We start from the raw sequence: 20538 nt of genomic DNA, 5'->3' as shown, positions 1-20538 counted from the left end.
ACAAGCATGTGTACCACACACCTGTTTTCCTTCTGTATCTGTTCATCTGTCGTGAGATTTCTGATTCCAGTCCCACCACCACAGGATTCCTCGTAGCCTTCTGCACTCTTCCATATTTGTAACTCCTTTCTCAGGCTGTGAGAAGCCTGGTCTCATTATCATAATACGATGCATTTACTCATTTGTTCAGTCTTAGTATATGCATAGATCAAGTAGTTTCAGAATTACTAACCCATATTCTATGAAAGCTTCTCCAGTGGCTCAGCAGTAGAGTCCGCCTGCAATGCAGGAGATGCCCTGGAGACACAGGTTCGATCCCTGAATCAGGAAGATCCCCTGCAGAAGGAGATGACAACCCACTCCAGTATCCTACCCTGGGAAAATCCCATGGACAGAGGAGCCGGGAGGACTACAGTCCATGCACGAGGTCACAAAAGAGACACGACTTAGCGACTAAACAACAGCAGTGTCAGACTAAAGTGTTCTGGTTTGTTTTAATTATTTCTTATTAGAATATAGTTGCTTCACAGTGTTGTGTTAGTTTCTCCTGTACACAGAGTAGATCAGCTGTACATACACACATGTCCCCTCTTTTTTGGATTTCCTTCCCATTGGACCAAAGTGTTTTTTAGGTCATTAGTCTTAAAGTATGTTATCAAAATACCATTTTCCAAAGTTACTTGGTTTAATTTTTTTCTTTCCCACATGGTTAAATTAATGTAGAGACACTATCCTTATTTTTTGATCCTGAGAACTCAACTGTGGTTGTATAAGAGAATGTCCTTACACTTAAGAAATGCACACTAAAGTACCCAGGACAGCTTACTCTCAAATGCTTCAGACAAAAAATGGCCTGTGTGTGTGCACACGTGTGTTTATGTCTTTGTGTGTACTCAGAGAGACAGGAGAGAGTTAGGGCAGAAATGATACGGTAAGTGAGGCAAAATGGTGAATCTGGATAAAGGGCATATTGGAGTTGTAAACTGAAATTATATCACAATGAAGGTATTGAAAAATTAAATACAAACACTGGAAGTAATCTCCCTCTTGGGGTTATGCTGTCCACGTCATATACAGCTAGATTCAACTGTTTGATTTTGCTTTTGATATTTAAGGTTTCATTTCTCCCCACATTAATCCATGAGGTCACAAAGAGTCAGACACAACTTAATGACTAAACAGCAGCAACTCCGACCCACCGTCCATATTCAGATTTTATCATTTCTTTCAACATCATTTCTAGCTATTAGGTTGGCCAAAAAGTTTGTTCAGGGTTTTTTTTGTTTGTTTGTTTTGTTTTTTGCACAATTGCATGAGCATTTTGGCCAACTCAGCGTTCCTCCCCCAGGATCCAAACCAGGATCACCCATTACAGTTAGTTCTCTTACCTCTTTAGTCTCTTTTAGTGGATCAATTGCTTGATATTTCTTGTTCTCCCAGCACATTGATGTCTTTGACGAGTGCAGGCTGTATGTTTTTTTAGATGGTCCCTTATTCTGTGTTTGCATTTCCTCAGGACTGGGCTCGGGTTCAGTGACACCTCTCAGTGATAGGTCGTTCTCAGGGTGTTGCGTCTACAGAAACACGACATTCATTCGTTGATAATAAGCACTATGAGCTCAGTTAGTGGCATCTGCTGGATTTCTCCACTATGAAGTTGCTCATTTCCCTCTGAAATTAATAAGGAATTTTGGAGAGACGCTTTGAGAGTATGTAAATATACTGTTCCTCATCCAGGTTTCACCCAATGGCTTTAGTTTCCATTGATCCTTTTTGCCTGGATCAGTCATCACTGTGATGGTTGCAAAGTGGTGATTTTCTAACAATCATTCTACATTTGTTAATGACTTTCTACTCCATGGAAGAGTCTTCCCTTTTCTCCCATTAGCTTATTTATATCAGTATGTACTCATGAATTCTTCTTCTGTTCAGTGGGTTATATTCCATCATTGTATTTATTTTGATGTTGAGTTAATTCTAGACCCAGCCAGTGGAAGCCTCTTCAAGTTTCAGGTATTATTTTGATGTGTCTCCATCATCCTTTGAGTTCCTCCTCACATTCTAGCATAGTGATCTATTTCAGACTGACTACCCTGGCCCTAGAATTACTCACTTCTCTGGCAGGCCTTGTTCTTCTTATGGAGAATGGTATTTAGAAACCAAGATCTGAGAGTTAGTTATGTTCTTTGCTACTAGCATGCCATTGCATCTAGGCCCTCTCAGTGGACAGAGCCAGAATACACACACACAGAGGTAATCCAGATATGCATATATACATACGATGCCTTCATACGTGTATTTGTGTATATACATGCATATGTCTACCTAAACATAAAAACATAAATACACATTCATGTCTGTTTCTATATCTGTATATGTGTGGTTGTATACACACACGTGCACACCTAACCATGACAATACTGATAACCTCCAAATCCAGTCTGACACCACAGAGTTTTTTTCTAGTTTTTCTTCTTTCCATATTTGTAACTTCCTTTTTCAACAGTGAAAAGCCTGATTGCTCTTACCCTCAGTATATTCACTAATTCGCTCAATGCTAGATTACACAAAAAGTATTCTAGAATTGCCGATCCTAACACTGTTAAAAAGAAACCTATTTGCAAGTGTGTGTATAAAACACTGCAGTTTGACTGTACATACTTAATGAGATATAGCCTAGGGTGGGAGGGCAATACATTGTTTTCAATAATTACGTTTTTTGGGGAAGGGATCATAATGATACTGTTTTTCTGTTATTTTATATATTGTGGGATGAATCAAATGGGTAATGATACTGGCATGGTTGACAACTGAGCTTTTAAAGTGGTTAAAAAGAGATACAGATGTGTGGTTATGGAAGTTAAAATCCCATAGTCCCAAATTGGAATTAAAAGTTATCAGTATGATTTCATGATGTGTTTGGTCTTATATGTGCACATGATCATACACACTGCACACACACAAACACTTGTACTTTTGCACACTGAGTAGACCCAGGACCAATGGCCAAACTAGTGGCAGCGAGCATCCAGAGTGTTGTCTTACTGCCACTAAGCAGTGAAAGAGACTCTTGGACTCCTTGAAAAGATGGCTGAATCTGGGTTTAGGCAAGAAATATGCAGTGGGAGCATGGAACCTGTTATCATCCCAGAAAGCAAGGGAGCTGTCAGAGACTGGTCTTTGACGTAGCATATGAAAATAAGTATAGACATATCCATATCTTTTTCTTTACACACAGCATACCCCAACTGTGTGAGTTTATACTGATACCTCCAAATACAACACCAGAATTTTTTCTAGTCTTCCTCAGAAAGCCAGGAGCCAACGAAGAGGTTCCCACAGGCGATATTTGAACAGCATTAAGAATAATAACAGCAGTAAGTGCAGTAAAAAAAAAAAAAGTACATGTATTATTTAAATGAATATTTTCATTGTATTACTTAAAAAACTAATTACAAAGATCTTTGTTAGTCACTTCTGGAGGGTGTTCATTTGTAAACTGATTAACTATAAAGAGAAAGAGCCAGACATTTAGCTTGTCTCTCCTTTATGAGCTGTACATCAGGGTCACCAAAAAATCAGAGAGGGGAATTGTAACCCCTAATGATATAGTGAGTCTAGGCAGTGATCATCAGCTTCAAAAGAAAGACAAACCAGACATCATATACCTTTTGATGGAAATTTATACACCACCTGTGAAATACAGTTGCCAAAGGTAACTTCTTAACCTCATCAAGTCTCAGGGTATAACTCCAGTTTAGAGGAAGTAAAGGTAACAGAGAAATCTATTCAATAATGCAGCCAAAGTACAGGCGGCAGAATACAGACTGTGAGAAACTACAGGAGAGATGTTTGGTCTCTTCAGCAAAGAAGTTGCATTTTAAAAAAGGAGGGAACACAGGATTAAGAGACTTGAAATATATCAACCAATTATAATACATGGACTTCATTTGGATCTTGATCCAAACAAGTGAACTTAAAAAAATATATATGAGATAAGCAGGGAAATAGGAACACTGGCTAGATAGTACTCAGTAATGATTTTCTGAAGTATAGCCATGGTAACATATCTTACAAGAGTCCTTATATTTAGAGATACGTATTGGAATATGTGAAGATGAAACGATATCCATAATAATCTTAGAGGATCGAGGCATAGCAGAGATGTGAAATAAGAATGACCACAAGAGGTCCTTATACTTTTCTCTGCTTTTGTCTATGTATGAAAATTTCTATGGTAAAACGAAAAAAACGTAACAAGCGGGGCTGCTGGCTCTGAATGGGACATTTCCCCAGAGAGCAGGGCAGCCTCCTGGGACCACGTGCCTGCATGCGGACCACAGGCTGGGGAGGGAGGAAGCCAGGTCCCTCTCAGCACTGTATCCCAGCACACGGGGGTCACCCCATAAATAACGGGAGGTGAAAGGAGCGCTCTGGAAGGGACGGCTGGCACCGGGGTGAGTTCTGCTCCAGAATCAGTCCCATGACTCCCACCTCTGAGAGCCAGCCACTCACACCCCATGGAACATAAGCATCATTTCCCCATCCCTTGGGCTGCCACCATCCTGTCTGGTGACCTGACGCGTGTGCTCCTCCTTCCTCCCCAGGCTCAGGCCCGGTGTCACCGGATAGGCCAGAGTAAAGCCGTGAAGGTGTATCGCCTCATCACGCGAAACTCCTATGAGCGGGAAATGTTTGACAAGGCCAGCCTGAAGCTGGGCCTGGACAAGGCCGTCCTTCAGGACATCAACCGGAAAGGCAGCACGAATGGGGTGAGTATGCCGGGATTGCTCTTAGGCCTGGAGAGGGGGTTTCACGCAGCCCAGATCCCCCCCAACCCTCACCTGCCAGAAGCCTTCGCTCCTACGGCTGTTTTAAGCTTCCCTTTCACTACATTGAGTCAGGTCACACATCTTTGGGGGCTTTTCGGGTGGCATAGTGGTAAAGAATCCACCTGCCAGTGCAGAACATGCAAGAGACACGAGTTCAATCCCTGGGTCGGGAATATCCCCTGGAGAAGGAAATGGCAACCCACTCCAGTATTCTTGCTTGGAGAGTTCCATGGACAGAGGAGCCTGGCGGGCTACAGTCGATGGGGTCACAAAGAGTTGGACATGACTGAGCACGAGCCCCCACTCACACGCATCTTTGATGGTTAATCCCCTGGAATAGAGGGTTACTGAGGGTGCGTCTCTGCATCTTATAGATGGATAAGGGAATCCATAGGAGTAGTTAGGTGGTAGGATTGCCCAACATTCGGTAACATTTCAGTAAATAAACTTTTTCTTTAATTTATATTTTTATTTATTTTTAATTGAAGGATGATTGCTTTACAATGCTGTGTTGGTTTCTGCTGTGTAACAACACGAATCAACTATATGTATACATATATGCCCTCCCCATTGAGCCTCCCTCCCACCCACTTCATGAATAGACTTTTAACATTGCCCTTTGGAAATGAGTAGATCTTAACCCTCTCGGCTCTATAAATTATCTACTGTCACCATGCTTTATCTGATACTGCAAACTTGGAGCTCCCTGAAGGTGAGCTATTCCATACCCAGCACCCCTAAGAGTGCTTGGCATATTAAAAACGTTCAGTGCATCATGGTCATGAAGAAATGAATGAATAAATTATCAATCAGCTTGAAACATGGCAGTGAATAGAATCTTTTTTCCCACTTCTGGAGGGGATAGAAATTATTGCTAAGATTCTTGAATTGCAGTAAAGTCCAGGCAAACAAAGCAGAATATCTCTCCTTAATCTCTGGCCCTCTAAATGAGCTGTCCTTTCGTCCAGATGTTCTGTATCCTCTCAGCTATGCATATGCTGCTAAGTGTAATACTTCATGGTACAGTGCTGGGAGTCATGGAATTCCCTCCTGTGACTGATATAAAGAGAACCAGATTCTTAATTAGAACCAGGAAAGGATGTTTTGAACTCCCATTTCCTGTTTTCAGCAAGCAATTGAGCAGATCACACTTGGCATGGGATCCTCTCTTTAGTTAAGAAATGACATCATTTCCAATACTATTGTTTTTATTTAATAATGAATAAATCATTATTCTTTAGCTCAGTTTGGTCCATCTGGAGGTTTTTAAAGATACAGACTCAAACTAAAACATAAAATAAACCTTAAACATATTCTCTCCGGTGGTGCATAGTTTTAACAGTTTGTGACATTTGATAATAACCAACATCCTGAGGAATGTTAGGGCCGTTGGGTCCTGGGCTGGGTTTTATTCCAGGGCTCCCTGTAGAGGATTGTCTGCCCGCCCTCCCCATCATTCTCCTGCATGTCTTTATCTGGGTTTTCATTTTCTAAAGTTCGTTGTACATGTCTTTATTCTTCTGACATGCGCGATGAGTGGAGGAACTGGGTGCTGAGTCCTGAAGGTTAGAGTTGAGGCTGTTTTCCTCCTGTGCATTTCCCTCTTTGTGAGTCGCCTTTGGTGACCCATCCAGGTACAGCAGCTCTCAAAGATGGAGGTAGAGGACTTGCTCCGGAAAGGTGCCTACGGTGCCTTGATGGATGAAGAGGACGAAGGCTCCAAGTTCTGTGAAGAAGACATAGACCAGATCCTGCAGAGGAGGACACATACCATCACCATCCAGTCTGAGGGGAAAGGATCCACTTTCGCCAAGGTATAGGGCCTTCTCTGCAGTGCCCACATGGGGTGGGGGGGGTGGGGGGCGGCAGTGACAAGGAAAGTCTTTATTCTTTGACCCTCATCGCCGGGCTCCTACTTCTCTAAATGCAAATTGTTGAGATTTTCTGGCTATATGCCTATTCTGTGTGCCACTCTGAAGATGCAGGTTCTTAGAAGAGTTTTGAATGATGGGTCAGAAGCTATAAAAGAACTCACCCCTTTAAATCCTTAGCTGATATTCAGTGGGCAGGGAAGATGCTTGGGTTTGCGTAAGACACTCATTATGCACAGAGATTGCTCCAGAATCCTCGATTGGTCATCTCAGTTCCCTTGTAGGGTACTCCTTGGTCAATGTCAGAGAGTTGAAATTCCAGTGAACACTCCATTCCTCAAACTCAAGCAAATATTCTGTTCATTTCATTGAGATTTGAGAGAGTGTTTATCCAAGATTCCCAGCTTCTAGCCTAGCTGCCTCTTTCCTCTGCCCTTCAGGTCACTGGGTTTAGAATTCAGCTTAACCAAACCACTTACAGATCTCTCTGGGGTTCCCTCCCCACAGGCTCTGTGAGCCTTGTGACCTGTCTGTAAATCACTGGTTTGGTGACTTACAGGGGGAGGGCTTTTCCAGAGACGTTTTTCACTTTAGAGGCATAACTCATCTCTGCAGACCTCATACTACCCAGCCAGGGCCTGTCCTAGCATGGATACTTGGGACCTGGTGAACTGAAAGAGAAACCACGTCAATGGAAGTTGTAAGAATCAACCCTTTCACGGGCAGCTGAACATATGTTGCCATTGTCTCCCACGGGCTTGTCCTCCTGCTTCTGAGTTTACGTTATAAAAAAAAATGATCCTGTAGGTTGAAATTGTAATTTCCTCGCCCAGTATTTGAAATAAAATTTAAAAAGAATAGCTTTGAGATTTTCACTTAACATTTTGGCAGCTCTGTTAGAGGTTTTGATTTTGTACACAGATGGAGCATATACTTGTGTCTCTGGTGCATTGGAGATCACAAGGGTGTTTTATTGATTGTGTTCAAGTATGGTTTATTGGCTCTTTTTTCTTCACAGGCTAGCTTTGTGGCTTCAGGAAACAGAACGGATATTTCCTTAGATGACCCAAACTTTTGGCAGAAGTGGGCTAAAATAGCTGAACTGGACACTGAAGCAAAGAGTGAGAAGGTACAGCATTGAAAATGTTTTATTTCATTGAACGTTTCACAGATATCTCATAGGGCCATAAACTCCTACAAGCTCAAACCATGATTCACTCCTGAGCCTTAGTTCTTAAATGAGATGCTACATGTAATCTACTTAAAACATTCTTGCCACATAGACAGAGCTTGAGAAACGTTAACTGTATTTAAAATGACCTTATGGGTACAGTTTTAATAAAAATTCACTTAGAACTGGAACTAACCAAACAGATCAAGATCAGCCCCCTGACCCAAGCCAATATCCTGTCCTTGGCATGTGACTATTTTCCTCTATTTCAGCACTTCCTATGCAAGGAATTTTACCTCTGACAAACATTAGTGGAAAAAAGCATGATGTGGAAAAGTTTATTAGGTTCCCCTCCATTCTTTCAGTATCTTGAATTTTTCTATTTCTGAACATGAGGAAGAGAATGGCCTTGGAATAAAACCAGGGTTTGAATACTGGCTCTGCCATTGACTCGCTGTGTGTCTTTGGGCAAGGTACTTGACCTCACTGAAAAAGTGAAAAAAAAAAAGAGACATGTGAACAAAGGAGGTGGTGGCGCCCAGTTTGCAGAATTGGAGGTAACACTGCGAAGACAGCTGCCCCTAGCCCGTTGTGAGGCCCCCAGAAGTGTTAGCTGCCCTACCCTCCATCTCTGACCCCATCACCTCCCTTGGGATTGAGCACACGTCACTGTCTGCCCATCTCCTTGGATGAGTGTTGAACTCTGGTGGGCTCACAGGCCCAGCAGACAGTCCCTGCTTACACTCTGCTGATTGAGTAACCAGCATCCAGCCTTGCCAGTTCTTCTGTAGGATTGCCAGAGGTTACTTAGTCCGGCCTCTTCTCCTAACAGGATTCTGCTGTCCCCTTAGTAACCTCTTTCTAGTGTTGTCCAGTGCCACAGTCAGGAAGTGATTCTGTGTGCAGGACAGTGGGCAAGAGGAGGAAGAAAAGGCCTTGCCCTGAGACAGTCAGAAGCAGTTGGAGCATCCAGGTGGGAGGGAAGATGGTTGCAGCAGGGAGGACATCCAGGCCTCCTAGATGAGCATGCAGGAGCTTAGCCGAGCTTTGGGAGGAGGCGTAGGCGGAGGGGGTGAGAAGCATGAAGTGATGGAAACCAGAGAAGTGGTCATGGTTGTGGCCAAGGGAGCCACCGAATGGGTGCGTTTCTTCCATGAAAGACAAAAGGTTAGTGGCGCCAGTGGAAGGCACAAAATGAGGCAGCACTAATATGTGTTCCTCTTCAGAAAGTTGCCTAGCAGATGGAATTCTGCGACTCTTATCTCCAGAGCTGCCTCCACGTGCTGGCAGAACAGCCAGGGTGTCCCACTCCCGTGGTTCTTGGCAAAAGCTGGCAGCCACTCCAGCGCTGGGGGGCCTCGCCCTTGTTAGAAAGACTGCAGGGCCAGCGGATGGTGGCGGCCAGCCCCGGAGGGAGGCGGGGGGGGGGGGACAGGCCAGCTTCAGCAAGGCCCAGAGTGTCCCCTCTGCTTGCCGTGGACCCAGCAGGTGTGCTGGAAAGGGCCTTTCCTGCTGGCGGACGAGACAGGGGTGTGGTTCTCTCCTTCGCGTGTCCTGAGGGGCGGCAGCAGGGTCCGCCATGATGGCGGAGGGAGCCCAAGGGCGTTCTCCCCAGCAGTCCCCTCTGCCCCCAGGAGAGCCTGGTGCTCGACCGCCCGCGCGTGCGGAAGCAGACCAAACACTACAACTCTTTCGAGGAGGACGAGCTCATGGAGTTTTCGGAGCTGGACAGCGACTCTGACGAGAGGCCCACAAGGTCCCGGCGCCTCAATGACAAAACCAGGCGCTACCTCCGGGCCGAGTGCTTCCGGGTGGAGAAGAACCTGCTCATCTTCGGGTGAGTGTTGGCTTCGCCTCTTCGGCCTCGTCGTTTTCCCCTCTTCTGTTCAGCCGAGATGTGTCCAGCGTGTCTCTCCCCTCCCCTCTGGGGCCTGGGCGGAGGGAGGGTCTGAAGAGAGAACTGAGCTTTCTGCCCGAGGGCCCCTCAGTCAGTACGCTCTGCTGCCATTTTACAGACGTGCCATGATTCTCTCTTGTGTTTGTCACAGCAGATCTCTGGGACTCATTTGCTGCCTGGTACTGATTTCCGGCCTCCCCCCCCCCCCAAGGACGTACAGGAATCAGTGCAGCAGATGTTAGCGTTGCCACATGATGCCTGCCGGGCTCTGGCGCTGGTAGAAGCAGAGGGTTTAGCTTCTGGGAGCTCCCCATCACTTTCCAACACTGCAGCTGGACTCGGTCTTAATTCCAAATTTATTCCTCACTCCAGATACTGTCATCCCTCCCTTCCTAACATTCTAGCGGCCGTACAAAGCTCTCTGTGTCCAGTGTCCAGGTCCCCTCAGTGGCATTTGGTAGGCTGCAGTGTGCAGGCCTCTGAGGTTTTTCAGGAGACAAAGCCCTCAGGGAGGTTAATAGGCCCACCAGGGGTCAAGACACGCTCTTGGCTCCTGTGTGTCGCGCTGTGTCGAGGGCACGGCTGGCCCTTCCTCCCTCTAACGCCCTTCTGGGGGTCCACTCCAGCTGGGGCCGGTGGAAGGACATCCTGACACATGGGCGGTTCAAGTGGCATCTGAACGAGAAGGACATGGAGATGATCTGCCGGGCCCTGCTGGTGTACTGCGTCAAGCACTACAAAGGGGACGAGAAGATCAAGAGCTTCATCTGGGAGCTGATCACACCCACCAAAGACGGGCAGGCCCAAACGCTCCAGAACCACTCAGGTGCGGGGCGGCGGGGTGTCCTTCCCTCCCTCTTCCCGTGCTGGTCCATGTCGCTGTGCTTCGAGGACTTCTCTCTCTTCTCAGGTGCATTTCAGAAAGCCACCGTTGGGAAAGGATGCTGGGTTTTGTTCATTCCCATTCTCCTTCCCACTCTTCTATGTTCCCTGGGATGTGTGAAGTGTGGCTGGGCCCTCTTGAAGTTCCCCGCTCCTGCCCGCTGCCCTCGGGGTCACAGCATCTCCTCCTGTGACCTGAGGACTCGCGAGGCATGCTCTGCCCCAGTTCCACCTCTGTCTGTGTGTTTCCTGGGACTGCTCCTTCCCTGTGCTGAGCCGCAGCTCACTCACCTTCTCATCTTCAGGTTCAGTGTTCCTTTTCCCCAGCTGGGTGGTGGGGTCCCCAAGGACACAGGTTCGGCTGCACCTTTCTTGATCCTACAGGGCACTTGGTAGATTCTTCCTAACTGACTAAATGGACCAGGGGTCACTGAGTAGGGGACTGGGTGATCCCTGCCTGGGGGCTGAGGAGCGGGTTCCTTCATCCAGGGTCACCACGTCCAGCCGCCCTGCCGCCCTAGCCCAGCTCTGTCTCAACAACCACATTGAAAGCACCCTGGCTTACCTCTCTGCCTTTCTGTCTCAGGCTTGTCCGCTCCAGTCCCTAGAGGGAGGAAGGGGAAGAAGACGAAGAACCAGCTGCTGCTCCCCGAGTTAAAGAACGCAGACTGGCTGGCCACCTGCAACCCCGAGGTGGTCTTACATGACGACGGCTACAAGAAGCACCTCAAACAGCACTGCAACAAGTGAGTGCCCCACACCCCTGGTGGGAGGCCACTGGGTGCCTCTGGACCACTGTGCAAGATCAGAAAGGCAGGTGGTTCTATGCTAGAAGCTGGGCCAGGGTTCATTCACGCTGAAGCCTCTCTTTTTTTCTTGTGTTTGAAAAAAATATTTATCTGTTTAGCTGCACCAGGATCTTTGATCTTCAGTGTGGACACGTGGGATACTTAGTTGCTTAGCTGTGGCATGTGGGATCGAGTTTCCCAACCAGGGATCAACGTCAGGCCACAGGAATCTTAGCCACTGAACCACCGGGAAAGTCCCCTCTCTACCTCTTGTAACAATCTCCTCCTCCAGAACCTGGCCTCTCTTACCAACGGAGTTCATACAGAATCTTCTGACCTGACCCTCAAGATCCACTGAAGACACTGGTGATTTCACTGCTTTCCCTCCCTCCATCCCCAAGGGCATGTTAGCAAGAACTGAGACTGGCCTTGGCGGCCACCATGCTCAGCTGCCCCCTCGCCATGCCAAGTTCTTCTTCTTCTCATTTGCTTTGACATCCATGATCTCCTGGTGTTTGATGGACACACATCTGAGATAGTATTCTTTATATCCCAAGGCTAACAGCTGGGGTGGGGCAGGCAGATGTAAAGGAAACAAGTGGTAGAAAATGAAACCGTCCTTGTGAAGTTTAGTTTTGGGGAGTGAGGGCACCAGCCGCAAACAGTGATAGGTTTGCCACGTGGATACACAGAAGGGAGGCTGACAGGGACGAGGACTCCTTGATGGATGGGAGACCCGGTGCGGCAGGCTCCTGAGGAGTCCGTTGTCAGTATTAATATTAAGCAGCCATGTTTCTTGAACAAGTCAGGCATGATTGAAAAAATGGTATTTGGGGAGAAAAATAATGTGGTAACAGTTTGCAAGATGGAGTAGGTGCTTACCTGAAGCTGAATGGCCAACTCAGAGTTTTGTCATCATAAATGTTGATCGTGATGACCTAGATTAAGATGCTGACTGTAGAACTGGGGAGAAAGTGTCAACTATGAGAGGTGTGACTAAAGAAGAAACCATCATGTGTGACGAGGGACATGAAAAGCTGGTAACTCCACTGTTGTGAGCCTTGTGGGCTGGGAGAACAGTGGCGCTTGTCTCCATAACAGAATTGTTACATTCATTAAATGATGAAGAGCAAAGCAAAGGACCGACTCCAGTTTTGCCTTATTAAGTTACAGCAGCAACACTTGGCTGCCCCCGTCCCCAGCTGCAGATGGGGGTCTGGAGTGTTGGAAACAGGATGAGCTGGAGAGGTTGACATACAACTTCCCCCATACCTGCACGGGTCATCACAGATGCTGAGCAGAACTAATTGAAACCTCTGAGAAATTCTCAACATTTCTACCACCAGCCCCAACTATCTCCTGAGTGCAAGCCTTACCCCAGGAATCAAAGAATAAGACAATAAAGCAGTTCTCTGGGTTTGAAGAAGCTGAATGCTGTTTATTCTTCTGAATCTGGTGGAGACCACTGTCCTCTTGGTTCTGGCTCAGTGAGACCTGGAGACTTGGAGCTGATGGGGCCTTCAGTGCCCCGCCATGCAGCCTGGGAGTTTACCACTGAATTACCAGATGATTCTAACTCATTGTGTTCTGTGTATTGAATCTACAACCTGCCTCCTTGAATTGTCCACCCTTTGCTCTTGGATTCTGGTTCTCTCCTGAGGTCCTGGTCTCTGCAGAAGAGACCAGGCAGGATTGGTTCAGCATAGCTGGCCTGTGAGCTTCTAGAATTATGGGCTCTTTCACTAGTAAATTTACTGCCACCCCTATATCAGATGAGCCTCCTGTGTGGCTCAGCAGTAAAGAATCCTCCTGTCAATTCAGGAAACCCAGGTTCAGTTCCTGGATCAGGAAGATGCCCTGGAGAAGGAAATGGCAACTCACTCCCGTACTCTTGCCTGGGAAATCTCATGGATAGAGAAGCCTGGCGGGCTATAGTCCATGGGGTCGTAAGAGTTGGACATGACTTGGTGCCTAAACTACCACACCATCAATATCAGATGAGGGTCAAGACAGGCTCTAGAGTCAGGACTGCCTGGATTTGAATCCTGGCCCCATTACTTACCTGCAGATGAATTATTTTAAAAATAAGGACAGTAGTTCCTTGTTGTTTAGTTGCTAAGTCATGTCCGAGTCTTTGCAACCCCATAAACTGCAGCACGCCAGGCCTCCCTGTCCTTCAGTAACTACTGGAGTTTGCTCAAACTCATGATCATTGAGTCGATGATGCCATCCAACCATCTCAACCTCTGCCACCCCTTTCTCCTCCTGCCTTCAATCTTTCCCAGCATCAGGGTCTTTTCCAGTGAGTCAGCTCTTCACATCAGGTGGCCACAGTATTGGAGCTTCAGCTTCAACATCAGTCCTTTAGTGAATATTCATGGTTGATTTCCTTTATAATAGTTCCTACCTCCTAGCACTGTTTTGAGGATCAAGTGAGCTAAGACATGCTGGCACATAGTGGGTACTCAGACTACTGTTTGCTGTTGTTAGTAGCATGATAGTACTGAGAGTACATGAAGTTGTTATCAAAAGAACTTCAAAAAGCTAAAAAACAGCTGCTTCAGATCTAAGCTCAAAAAGTCAAGACAGTGATGATGTGTTCAGGGGTGGATAAAGTGACCGGAAGGGAACACCAGGGGGGCTTTGTGGGGAGATGTTCTATTTCCTGATCTGGATCCTGGAGACACACATGTGCGGTCAGTATGTGAAGATTCATCAAGCTGTGCATTTGTGCAAAGCACACTTTCTGGAAATAGATTTCATATTGAGAGAACAGTCATTTTTAGAAAAAGAGAAGAAAGAAAAGGCAATACCGCCACCCAAATTATTACTAGGTTTTGTTTGGCTAAAGTTAAGGGTGTTACAGGCTTCCCAGGTGGCACAGTGATAAAGAATCCACCTGCCAATACAGGAGACACAAGAAACATGCAGGAGACACAAGAGACATGAGTTTGATCCCTGGGTGGGGAAGATCCCCTGGAGGAGGAAATGGCAACCCACTCCAGTATTCTTGCCTGGAGAATCCCATGGACAGAGGAGCCTGGCGGGCTACAGTTCATGGGGTCGCAAAGAGTTGGACACAACTGAAGCGACTGAGCATGCAGCAGGCACATGTACAAGTGAAACTATTTGAAAACATCATCATTCAACATACCCTACTTGTCACTTAACTAGGAACTGGTAACAAGCCTCTTGGAAGGCCGCTCTGCCCTAGAGGTCACGTGGCCACATGGACGGGGTGAGTCGTCTTAAGGGCCAGGGGAGATGCTGTTTTTCTGCTCCCCCAGTGGCACCCCACTCCAGTACTCTTGCCTGGAAAATCCCATGGATGGAGGAGCCTGGTAGGCTACAGTCCATGGGGTCGCTAAGAGTCAGACACGACTGAGCGACTTCACTTTCACTTTTCCCTTTCATGCACTGGAGAAGGAAATGGCAACCCACTCCAGTATTCTTGCCTGGAGAATCCCAGGGATGGCAGAGCCTGGTGGGCTGCCGTCTATGGGGTCGCACAGAGTCGGACATGACTGAAGCGACTTAGCAGCAGCAGCAGCAACCCCCATGGTTCACAGGGTGACCTTAACAGATAACTGGCAAGATAATGTTTTCGTGTGTGAAATGGAGATGACCACAGAAATATCTGCTGGTAACGTTCTCTTTTCCTAGTACTCTCACAGCCCTCATGACCTGGGAGCACCCAGAATTTCGCTGGATCACCCAGGGAATGGCAGTACACAGGCAGCTGATGGGTTCTGACGTGTTTCTTCACTGTGTCCACCTTTCCTAGGGTACTTCTGCGAGTCCGGATGCTATACTACCTGAAAGCTGAAATACTGGGAGAAGCAGCCGATAAAGCATTTGAAGGAACTCCAGCCAGGTAAAATAGGTCATCCTTAACGCCCAGTGTGAAAGAATTGCTGTCAAGTACCTATTAATGGAAACAGACAAACCTGCCTATGTTTCACGAGCCCCGTGTTCACCCCCTCCCAGGACCAGTCCCTGGTAAAGCAGGATGGTAGAGTGAGGATGATTCAGCCAGGTCATCTGTGAGTGAAATAAAGGAAAAAGTGGTTGTTTAAAACATAGCTCGTGGGCCTCTCTCATCTTCTGAGATGACCCACGCTCTGTCTGTGGAGAATCTCCCTGAAAAAAACCTTCTTTCTCTTAAAAAACAAAACAAAAATAACATGGCTCTTGGTGAGGTTCTTAGTTGTTTTCTTCCCTCCCTCCGGTAGTGTTGTAAAATTGCTTTTAAAGCATCATTTCTCTGCCTTAACTAATCATCACTCATGGATGGATATGAGTGACGTTTACGTTTAACGTAGCGGGTGTAGACTGAAAGCTTTACCCACTTTTGGCCTGAGTCCTCTTCCACCTTTGAGTGGTTCTCCTTTATTTGCTAGTTAATAATACTTAGTCGTGTTACTGATGCTTTGTCACCCGTGCCTTAGTTTTGTAAGCTAGCGTTTCCAAAGCTATAGAATCCTGGAGTATCCCAAGATTTGGGGGAAGAGACTGCTGAGCCCCCGGCTATCACTTGATTGGGCTGTCAGATAGTCACAGTGTGTGAGTGGAATACCAGTCGCCTCCTTCGCCATCCCTTCCCCCAGACCTGCAGTTTGCTCTGGCCCCATACAGTGCTAGTTGTCCCCAGGGGACCGCAAGTGTTGGTGTTTGAACTTTGCTTTGAGATTCCACAGGGCCGTGGTTCCTTCCCTCTCTTTCTTCCCTTTGGGCAGTGCTCATGGCCTTAGTGGTCACAGGAGCATGAAAGAAGGAGAGAGGTAAAGGGCAGTGACAGTCCTACCCTTGAGCATTTTGTAATCAGGAGCAGTCAGCATGTTGACTGTTATCACTGGCTATGAATTTCATAGTTACCGTGGGCATTTATAGTGAGAATAGCGCAGTTCTGGTAAAAAGGTCCAACTTGTGAGTCATGTAAAGGCAGCAGAATTCAACCTGATTATTTATATCCAGTGTTACCTGGCAGAAGTAATTTACCTGAGTTTACTTATTCCCATGTCCCCTGCTTCCCTAGACCTGCAGATGGAGGGAAGTGAGTAGAACATGACGAGACTAAGTCCACTGCCAACCTTCTTCCCCCTTTCCTTTGCTTTCCACAGTCTTAGTTCTCACTGGTCCTATTCAGGTTAAATACCTTACGGTGGAGAAATTGCCATGCGGAATGAAACACTGCACACCCCAAAAGAGTTGTTCAGCCCATGGCATCAACGCAGGCAGAGCAGTAGGCCCTGCAGTGAAGCCAGGTGGAGAGAGGTGGGGTCAGGGACCCCCACCCCTGCAAGGAGAGCTGGGCCTGGCAAGGGGCAGGCAGCCCTGCGTCCCAAGAAGAACCTGGTGGAAGAACCAGCTGGAGATGTTGCAGAGGCGGCGTTCCCGGCACCTGGGAGGTGGGAGAGAGGAGCCATCCAGGTGGATGTTCTCCCTCAAACCCCAAAGCCTTCCAAGAGTGAGGACGGTGTTCAAACAAATGAAGCCAGTTAGCTAAGGGTCCGTGTGAGCTCTCAGAACATGCACAGAAACTCAGAGAGGGACCGATCCCTGCAGGTCTGCTCCCTGGGGTGAGCCACGTTCATCCCTTCAGCCAGAAGTTTGACCCAGCAGACTGTTCGCAGACCCTGGCCAGGAAGTTCCTCCTGTTGTGGCCCCTGTCCCCTGAAAGGCTCTCTTCCTACCCTGTGTGCAGCAGTGCAGACTAGCTCGTTCAGAAATAGTGCTCACGATCTCTACGTGTCAGACCAGGATGCTTGGGCACTTTTCAGCCATTGATCATATGTGAATTCAAACACTTGGCAGGTGTTCTGCCTTTACCTAACAGACATATTGATGGCTTTTGCTGTGGTTGTCAACTGAAGGTGCACATTAGAATCGCCTGACACATGTAGAGCCCCCGGCCCCACCCCAACCCGACTGGCAACACATTCTCCACGAGGTGCTTTCAGATTCTGCATTATTCAGTCTGAGTGGAGCCTGGACATCAAATACACCTGCTGAAGTCACTCCCCATGTTAACCGAATGCAGGGCCCTGGTTAGGACACCTGGGCCCCCTGCTGTCTGAATCCTCCCAGTTTTGTTCCTTCAGCCTCTAAGCGTTCACCTAGGGATGTGGCTTAGCCCCGGGGCTCCAGCCAGGAGCTCCTGTGTTGTGTTCTGTCCATGTGGAAGGCACTGAGTCCATGCCCTTCCTTCCACAGGGAGCTGGACGTGCCCCTGCCCGACATTGACTACGTGGAGATCCCGGTGGACTGGTGGGACGCTGAGGCCGACAAGTCCCTCCTGATTGGAGTGTTCAAACACGGTGTGTATTTCAGCGCATGTTTTCTCTTTCCTGAAAAATCCCACAGGCCTGCTGCATGTCTCTCTTAGAAAGTAGAGCCTCCCCTCTGTCCTCTGAGGAATTTGCCCAGATGAGTGTGTGAGTCATGCAAATACAGCGAATGTGAGTATCACTGAGGCCCCTCGACAGGGTGGCATGTCTTCCTCACTAGTGTGTCTGCATGTCAGGGGCTGCCCCGCTCTCGTTCACTCTCCAGACCCAGCATCCGGCCAAGAGTCTGTCACATGGCAAGCCCCAGGATTTCTGGAGTGAAGCAATAAACAAATGGGGAAAATGTTAGGTTTTACCATTTCACTTGTATCCAGAATTCTAAGGTCATTTCAGCTGATCTACTTAATTCCTAGTACATATCTTCTGCCCTATTTGGTATAAAAATTTAAGAATAGAAGATAGCATAGAAATCCTTTTTTTTTTTTTCTTAATATAGTAATCTAGAGACCAAAGGGAACTGAGAGACGTTTTTTTAATAGCTTGGCAAAACTGACATCTCTGGCCCTGTTCTAAGTACCTGCCCTTGCTTTCAGCCGACTGTTAAAATGAATAAAGCAAGTCCTGGAAAATATTCCCTGTAATGTACCTGATACACACCTTCCCTGCTGGGTGAACTAGCCGGTATTTTGAGCTGGAGAGCAGGGCTTAAAAGTGGGCAGAGGTATATGTCCCTGGCCTTCACTGCCAGCTCTGCCACTTATAAATGTGTGACCTTGGGCAAGTCAGAAACTTCTCTGACCTATTTCCTCACCTGGACACTGGGGAGAGAACAAGACAGCCCACCTGGAGGGTTATAGGAAGATTAACTAAGACAGGGCATGTGGGCGGCCTGAGCAGTGCTTCGCACATGACAGGTGCTGGGTGCCATCCACCGTCACTGACTCCTCTGCCTTTGGAAGGTTCACTTTTTTTCTCACACATGCCCTATCAGTAGAATTCTTCAACACTTGCAGGCCAACCTACAGTATTTACATAACAACGATGCATATACCTATTTTAATGAGGAATCCCTTCAAAACATAGATTCTGGTATTTGCAGACTTTGGGAGGCCTGGTGTTGTTAGTGTCAGGATTGTCAGCCATACTTTCCTGGTGAGTGATACCTCCCGTCATTGTGTAATGACCCTCTGTATCCCATATTGTGCTTTTGGCTTCAAAGACTTCGTATGTGATGAGCTTAGCAGACACACTGTGAAGATGGGGAAGACCTAGCCTCTGTACCCAGTGCTGGGGGACTGGTGTTAAGCAACACGTGGTGCTGACTGGCTCACTCACGGATGTGACCAGACCCGTGTAGTTGGACAGGGGTGTTGGAATCAAACCTAGGCTGGGCTGGACAGAGGCCTGTGGTTGGCTCCATGGACCCATCCTCTTTGGTGTCTTGCAGAGTCCAAATCAGATTCCACTCCTGGTGGGGTGCCATCCAGCAGACAGTCCACGGGCCTCAGCTTAGACCTGTCCTCACCTGGGTAACATACCTCATCACCCCATGTAACAGCCCTCTCCGCAGAATAATCCAGCCCACACAATGTGTCTTACCAGGTGACAAACTCTCAGATACCCAGCAGCCGGTGGACATGTGACATTTTCAAAGAGCCATGCTGTCTGGTGTTTATTTTTCAAGGCTCCGTCAGGAGCTCTCTCTGCCTCACCTCCATGCCATGGAGACACAAGTATGAGCCGTCAGGCTGCAGCCATTTTCTTTGTTAAGAAACATGCAGCTGTTCATTGTCCGAGGTTTCGTGGCTCTTTTAGTCCACTCCAGACATAGTTTGTTACGACCCTGTTTAGATGAGAAGACTAAAGCCCCGGTTCCATCTCTGAGCCGACCACCATGGAAGAATTGGCTGCATCTTTGTTGGGGCTTCCGGTGTCAGCAAGAAGGACTCTGCAGCAAATCTGTTCTGAACGATGCTCTTGACAGCTCTTGATCGCAGGAAGATATGGCCACTGCCCCTCTAGGGCAGCCTGGACTTAGAAATAGTCATCAAGCTGTGGGGTTTAGTATCCTTGTTCACATTCTTACAGAGGAACTTTTAGACAAGTGGACAGGGGCAGGCAGCCTGTTGCTCTGCTGTTTATGTCTTTATGTTGCTATCACACAGCTCCCACTACTCTTCAGTAGTCAGGGTTTTCTAGGGAACTGGATCAGTCACTCTCACCCACCTCCAGCTCCAAAGCTGATTGAGAAAGAGAAGTGGAGAACCTGTCCAAATTTCATACATACGCACGACAGGAAGTCTGCAGAGGAGGAACCCACCCGGGTAGTAGGCGCCTCTTTTCCTGGGGAGCAGCAGGTGGAGATGGTGGCAGGCGCATCTTCAAGACAGTAGGAGAGTCAAGGACATCCCTGTCTTGATGTGAGCTGAGGCAGAACATGGGGAGAGGGTGAGAGTGGTTCTTCCTACAGTGACTGTTGGAAGAGGATCTGAGCCAAACTGACACATCCAGGCAGTTACTATGTTGAGTTTATACAGTGTCAGGCGCTGTGCAAGGAACTGAATGCATAATGATAAGCCAAAGCCAATACAAATTCTGTCTGTCCCTGGAAAGCCCTCAATCTCATGAGAGAAACTTTAAGTAATCACACTATCGCCCTGAGGAATGAATGAATAAAGAAGAACATAGGGGACCCGTTTCTCCCACCATATGCCTTGGGCTGGCAGCACCTGTCATGGAGAAGGCAGAAGAGATGCTTTGGATTAAAAGATGAAGTACCTAAAGCCCCTTAGAGAAAAAGTACCAGGTGC

General features: G+C 47.4%; 1 protein-coding gene across 10 annotated transcripts in view; it reads left to right on the top strand.

Annotated features, from left to right (window-relative positions):
* CHD6 (chromodomain helicase DNA binding protein 6) overlaps nucleotides 1-20538 on the top strand; it is a 194991-nt gene that overhangs the window by 140148 nt on the left and 34305 nt on the right. For all 10 annotated transcript variants that reach the window (XM_081556952.1, XM_081556951.1, XM_081556949.1 and 7 more), the window contains 8 exons: nucleotides 4608-4772; nucleotides 6467-6646; nucleotides 7722-7832; nucleotides 9509-9711; nucleotides 10398-10597; nucleotides 11240-11399; nucleotides 15226-15315; nucleotides 17655-17758. In XM_081556952.1, coding sequence (XP_081413078.1) covers nucleotides 4608-4772; nucleotides 6467-6646; nucleotides 7722-7832; nucleotides 9509-9711; nucleotides 10398-10597; nucleotides 11240-11399; nucleotides 15226-15315; nucleotides 17655-17758 — 1213 coding nt within the window. The remainder of the gene's footprint in view (nucleotides 1-4607; nucleotides 4773-6466; nucleotides 6647-7721; nucleotides 7833-9508; nucleotides 9712-10397; nucleotides 10598-11239; nucleotides 11400-15225; nucleotides 15316-17654; nucleotides 17759-20538) is intronic.

This window comes from Giraffa tippelskirchi, chromosome 13 (genome assembly GCF_054371585.1).
Source record: "Giraffa tippelskirchi isolate mGirTip1 chromosome 13, T2T-mGirTip1v1.2.pri, whole genome shotgun sequence".
Lineage (NCBI taxonomy): Eukaryota > Metazoa > Chordata > Mammalia > Artiodactyla > Giraffidae > Giraffa > Giraffa tippelskirchi.
Note: the sequence above shows the minus strand (reverse complement) of the source record. Positions and strands in the feature narration are given on the sequence as shown.